We start from the raw sequence: 6,716 nt of genomic DNA on the forward strand, positions 1-6,716 counted from the left end.
TCAGAAAGTTCCTCTTTGTCAATCCCTCACTTGCCCTCAGCTAAATCCGACTAGTGGTATATACAGAAAACCTTTTTGGTCCAAACCTTTTACGCCGTACATATATATATGTATATATATACATACACACACACACATATGTATATGGTAGATCATCTTTTAAATGCACAAATGGGATCATACAATAAATACTGTTCTGTGGCATACTTTCCCCCCTTCTATTTAGAGATCTTTTCATGTTGGTGACAGCTGTTTGATCTTCATAAAGATGTGCCAAAAATTTATCCATCCCCCCCCTTTTTTTTTAAAGATTTTATTTATTTATTTGACAGACAGAGATCACAAGTAGGCAGAGAGGCAGGCAGAGAGACAGAGGAGGAAGCGGGCTCCCCGCCGAGCAGAGAGCCCCATGCAGGGCTAGATCCCAGGACCCTGAGATCATGACCTGAGCCAAAGGTAGAGGCTTAACCCATTGAGCCACCCAGGCGCCCCTATCCATCCCCTTTTGATAGCCATTTAGACTTTCTCCCCTCTCCCATCATTGCAAACACTCCCATTAAGAGGCTTATACAATAACTAAACACTTCTTTTTTTTTTTGCCTAACAACTAAATACTTTAAATTTTCTACAGTGAACATGGGTTTCTATATTTGAAAAATTTCAAACATGAAAAAAAGCTCACTTTGAATTGGAAATAAATGTTTCCAGAGAGTTCTGTTTGACATCACCCATTTTACTGCTGCTAATGCCATGGTGAATCAAGATCCTTATCGGGTGGTATGAAAGATGATTTGAAGAGAAACCGATTTTAAAATCTTCTTCAAGGTATATCTATTTTCATTCCTGTATAAAAGATAAAGAAAAATTAGTACTACCTATGATAAATTAAAATGATACAATATATTGAATGCTACCAGAACAAGAGGAATTGCTAGCTAGAACTACAGTCACAAGAAGAACTTCTGAACAACTTTCCATTTCCATTTGATATATGACAAAAAAAAACACCACCAAAATATAAGACCTAAAGCCCTGGAACTATGTCCATTACTATTTTTCTTAAATTCAAACTTCTCAGCACCTAGTGTAGTTCTTTCCACTTAGTGAACACTCAGGAAATGTGTAATTCTGCTTAGAAACAGTCACTCACACATGCTATACTAAGCATCCTCCTTCATAATGCTAAAGTGTCTGTGTACAGCCTCTCAGGTGCCATACACAAGATCTTATTACATCGCTTGAAGTAGGATTGTTTCTAATTAAATTAAATATTAAACAAGGTCTAACCTTTACCTATTAAATACCGATTTAGAGGAACACATATAAACACCAAAGTCCCAAGTAAAATTTCACCCTCTTATATATTTATAAGATTTTTAACTTTGCAAGGTGCTTTCACTACCATTTCATTTTACTCTACTGATCATGACAGGTATCTTTATTTCATTCATGAAAAAACTGAAGTACAAAATTTAAATGATTTGCTTCCAAGAACTTTACAGTCAGTCACTTATAAACTGGGAAACTTCGGGCAAGTCATTAATTAAACGACCCTTTGTTTCTTCACGGTAAAATGGGGAAAACAACCATAACCTCCATGGCTTTTGTCAGTAAATGACTTATAACCATTACTACATCCCTTGTTTTTAATCCGCCTCGATGATTCTTCATTCCCTTCCCGCAACAGTGATAAAATGGAATTGGGACATAGGCCTTCATAGTCTTATTTATTAGACTAAATTATGCAGCGCGATTCCTTGCACCGTCAGTACATTTGCACTACTTTCCTTGAGTTCATACAGCGTGGTTTTTACAGGTTATAACCTCGCTGCCCTGTACATTATATGCTCTTTCACAAGTCTGTGAAGCAGGCATCTCCATTTTATATACTGAGAACCTGAGGCTCAGAGAGGTCAAGCGATTTACTTCCCACCATACCACTGCTTTATAGGTTGCATGGGTGGAACGCAAAATCATGGCTTCTGACCACGAACCGAGGAACAAAATATCTGGGAGGACCTTAGGTCCCCTCAATCACGGCAGCTGGAAGGTCAGATTACTCACTCCAGGGATAGAAATTCAGACAGTAAATTCCTTGGCCCATAATTCAACCCCGAAGCAAAAGCTGCGGAGAGCCTCAAAGCATCCGCGGTTTGAGGAACACGCTACCATGCGCATCGGGACTAGCACCCAGGGACAGGACCGAAAGACCTGGATTGGAGGGGTCCCCAAGCGATCCGCCCAGGCACGAGGGGAGCCCCACCGGAAGGGCACTGCCATACGCCAACCCTTCTGCAGGACGAATCCAGAATGTTGAAACTAGGGGCTTTACCCAGCCAGGGACGACAGGTAGGAGACATCGACATCTCTCCATAAGGATTTTGGACCTGCCTAGCTTCTAGGAACTCCTTGACCGGAGGAAGAGAGGGCAGCAGTTACCTGACAGCCGCTCACCACGAGCCCGCCATTTTACCTCAATCCGGGTCCTAGAAGACACCGTTTCACGAGCCTCCCTGGCCCGCGGGGCACTCTGGGAAATGTAGTCTCCGCGGGAAGAGCTCCGGGTGGAATCGTGAGGGTGGGATCCACTAAATTTGTTCCTGTGTTTAGTTGTAGCTGTTTGCCTCAACCTTAGCTCAAAAACAACACAAAATCGCTGCCCCACGCACACATCCTTAGAAAGTAACAAGCACTATCTTTTTAAAAATTTTATACGAATTATTAGAGGAGCTCAAGGCCGATCCTTGGTGGGTAAGCTAAGGTTTCCTGGGGGATAAGAAGTAACTGAAGGCCAGTGGGGTTGGATTTGACGTTTGACACAGGGAAGTGGGGAGGCCCTTCCACCTGAAAGCCCAAAACTGTGTTCTTAGAATTGTACTGGCTATTCATTATGGGAGGAAGAAAATGTGCAAAATCCTGGACATTGCCTTTTATTTTTGTGAGGAGAGAGGCCGCTGGGCCTTTGCACTTCCGGTTCTCATTGCCAGCAATGCTTTTCTCTCACTTCTTCTCATGACAACTGCCTTATTTAATACAGGTCTTGCTCTGATAACATCTTGGAGAGGACCATATCGGTGGGTGGCTCAGCTGTTAGGCATCTGCCTTGAGCTTGGATCATGATCCCAGGGGGTTCTGGATGGAGCCCTGGGATGCGCTCCCTGTTTGGCAGGAAGCCTGCTTCTCCCTCTCCCACTTCCTCTGCTTGTGTTCCCTCTCTCACTGTGTCTCTGTCAAATAAATAAAATCTAAAGGAAAAAAAAAAGAAAAGAAAGAAAGAAAAAGAACTTCATCTGCCCTTAACCCTTTGCTCTCCTTTATTTTTCTTCGTAACGTTTACCATTATGTAACATTCTATTATCATTTGTTTCCTTGTTTAATATCTGTTCTTATGCTGGAATGCAAGCACAATGAAGGCAGGAACAAGTATCTATCGTGTTCTATACTCTACATAAACCCAACATATAGGACTGCATTTGGCCCCGTTGTAGGCCTCTAATATTTGTTGAATGAATGAAACAATAACCCTGCAGATATCCAAAACAATAGATAACTGACTGCTGAAGCAGCAGTTTAGCCTGAGAATTCCTTTCCTAAATGATTTGCAAAAATCTGTACATATCTACATTTTTTTAAAAAGAATTCATAACTTTTATCATGTATTCAAGGGGGACAATAAACTCCTCGAAAGTCAAGGGCCATGTGATTTGAGTGGCTCAATTGGTTAAGTGTCTGACTCTTGATTTTTAGCTCAAGTCTTGATCTCAGGGTCATGAGTTCAAGCCTGGTTTTAAGTTCCACGCTGGACTTGGAGCTTACTTAAAAAACAAAAATAAAAACTTAAGGCCATAATCCCGAGTGGTTAATATTGAAAATAAGTGGACGTAATATAAGTTCACAGTAAAGAAAAATAAATGTGAGTTGCTTTGGTGTCTTGCCTTACTTCTACAGAATACCAAGCTTGTTCTGCTACTAATCTTAGAGCCCATGTCTGTCCTTTCTAATCTTGTCCATCTCTTCAAAGCTGTCTTGTACTGTCTTTCTGAACTATGTTGTAGGAAGAGACAGAGAGGAGAAACAGACTTGAATGAACAATCAACTGGACTTGTTAAGCATTTGTTACGCAATGCAGAAGAGGGCTGGATCAACGATGACTCCAGAGGACACAACTTGATGGCTGAGAGCTGCGTGGGGACCACTGACCAACAGGAAGACTCACTTCATGGGACCAGGAAAAAAAATGACAAAGCTGAGATGAGAAAAGAAACCAACCATGTGCATGGGAAAGAGAGCAGAGACAGCTCTAGGCAAAGAGAACAACTTAGAAGTCTAAAGGGGGTAGAAATAGCTTATCTTCTGCTGGAATATGGTGTGGAGGAGAGTGACAGGAGATGAGGTGAGTAAGAGCCAGGTCATGTTGGGCATTACAGGCCATGTAGTGACCACATGGAATCAGAACAGAGGCCATATGCATCGATGTTATGCTAAATGCCGTAAGGAGTCGCTGAAGTGTTCTACCACCAAAAAAGAGACATGATATGATTTATGTTTGTATTTATTTTTATATTTTAATTTTTTAAAGCTTTTATTTATTTATTTGAGAGAGAGCGAGCCAGGGGGAGGGGCAGAGGGAGAGGGAGAAGCAGACTCCCTGCTGAGCAGGGAGCCCGACATGGGGCTCGATCCCAGGATCCTAGATCATGATCTGAGCTGAGACAGATGCTTAACCAACTGAGCCACCCCAGGTGCCCCAGATTTAGGTTTTTAAATGATTACTCCGGCTCTACTTGCGAGGAGTGGTGACGTGGTAGAGGATGGCAAGCATGAGAGGAAGTGAAGGGCAGAGTGTCCAGGTATACATTGAAAGTAGAAATGATGGCTGAACCTGCTGCTGGATTATTGGACGTGGGAGTTGAGAGAGAGGAAAGACATCTCAGGAGATGTTTTGATGACTACCTTGAAGGTGGTGTGGTTCAGGAGATAGGGGAGACTGAAAGAGGAGCAGGCTGGGCAGGGGAGGGGAGGAGGAGTGAGGATAGCGATGAGTAATTACATTTGGGCATTGCTGAGTTTGAGATATCTCTGAGATGTAAATGGAGATATAATAGAAATATAAAAGGAGGCAGGTGGTTGGACAGATGTGTCTGAAGAATGGAGTGTAGGCTAGATGCCAATTTGAAGCCAGGGAAATGTTGAGTGCATATAGGGAGAGACTGTAGAAAAAAAGAACAAGAAAAAGGCCCCAGAATGTGGGCCCAGGGAATTCCAACATTTAGACGTTGCATGGAAGAGGACACCCAGCAAGGATGTCTTGGAGGTGGCAAGGGAGAGAGGCACTATGAAAACCAAGAGACCGTGGAGTGAGAGTAGCTAAGAGAGGCATGTTGTAAAGAAATTTGATGCCCTCAAGTTTAAAACTATAATTTCCCCCAATACAAACTGGAAATGCCAGCAATAACTTACACTGGCCTACATAAAAGCAGTTTAAATTCATGCTAGTAAAGTGATGAAACAGACAAAATTTTGGCTTCAAATGGTTTCAGCTAAGAAGGGGATGGCCTTTTTTCTTCCCTAACTTCACAGAAAAAAGTCACTTTTTATATAAATCAGAGATCAAAGACTCCAGAGCAATAACTGCCAAGCCATGAGGGCTAATCTTTCTAAAAACTCTAATTTATTTTTTATTACATAAAATTGTCTACAGTTTTGAGTACTTACCACGTGTCAGACATTAATCTTCAAACAGTTTACATAGTTTTTTTTTTTTCTATTCCTTCTGAGAGTCCTAGGAGGTGGGTATAATTATTGTGACTGTCGTTATACAAATGAAGTTCCAGAAGCACAGAGAAGGGAAATAACTTGTTCGGCGTCATGCAGGGTACACCTGGTAGACCTGTGAATTGAGCCTGGGAACTACTGACTACAGCACCTGTCAGCATAACCTGTGCAATGCTCATTTCCAAATAGAAAATGTATATTTAAAAAAAAAAACTAATACAGATGTTAAAAAAACCACACTCAATAAGATAGTCACTGTAACACTTCAGTGTATAATCTGCCACTTTTCATCTCTTCTTATGTCCATATTAAAATAGCTAGCATTTATTGGACACGTTATGTGTACTGTTTTAAGATCCTGGGGAGCCCGGGTGGCTCAGTAGTTAAGTGCCTGCCTTCGACTCAGGTCAAGATCTCAGGGTCCTGGGATCAAGCCCTGCATTGGGCTCCCTGCTCAGTGGGGACCCTACTTTTCCCTCTCCCACTCCCCTTGCTTGTGTTCCCTCTCTCTCTGTGTCTCTCTCTGTCAAATAAATAAAGAAAATCTTTAAAAAAAAATCCTATGCCAGTAAATAGTGGAGCTGACATATGAACCAGACAGCCTGGTTCTCCCTCAATCTCCCTCTTTTTCACACAAACGCATATTTATGTTTTCTTTTATTCCAAAAATATACATATGCAAATAAATAACATATACTTGCATTTATAGATTTTCTTTTTTTAAAAACTACATGTATATGTATAATAGATGAATAACTCAACAATGTATCATGAACATCTTTCCTGTGAATAGCTTAAATAATGTCCGGGGTTTTCTTGAAAGGTTTTATTTATTTACTTGTCAGAGACAGTGAGCACAGGCAGGGGGAGTGGCAGGCAGAGAGGGACCAGGCTTCCTGTTGAGCAAGAAGCTTGATGCAGGACTCCATCCCAAGACCCTG

At 41.6% G+C, this 6,716-nt stretch overlaps 1 protein-coding gene across 4 annotated transcripts in view; it reads right to left on the reverse strand.

The window, feature by feature from the left end:
- The window catches only part of MRPL42 (mitochondrial ribosomal protein L42), a 74,869-nt gene extending 72,356 nt beyond the window's left edge, over positions 1-2,513 (reverse strand). For 3 of the 4 annotated variants that reach the window (XR_013967282.1, XR_013967283.1, XR_013967284.1), the window contains exons 1-2: positions 2,440-2,487; positions 683-843 (exon numbers count right to left, since the gene is read on the reverse strand). Coding sequence is in view for 1 of the 4 variants with exons in the window: in XM_080811578.1 (XP_080667704.1) it covers positions 683-752 (70 nt within the window). In the remaining 3 variants the exon portion in view is untranslated. Of the gene's footprint in view, positions 1-682; positions 844-2,439 lie in introns of all 4 variants that reach the window. The other variant, XM_080811578.1, reaches the window with a different exon arrangement.
- Between the last annotated feature and the right edge of the window lie 4,203 nt (positions 2,514-6,716).

This window comes from Martes martes (genome assembly GCF_963455335.1).
Source record: "Martes martes genome assembly, chromosome: 8".
Taxonomy (NCBI): domain Eukaryota; kingdom Metazoa; phylum Chordata; class Mammalia; order Carnivora; family Mustelidae; genus Martes; species Martes martes.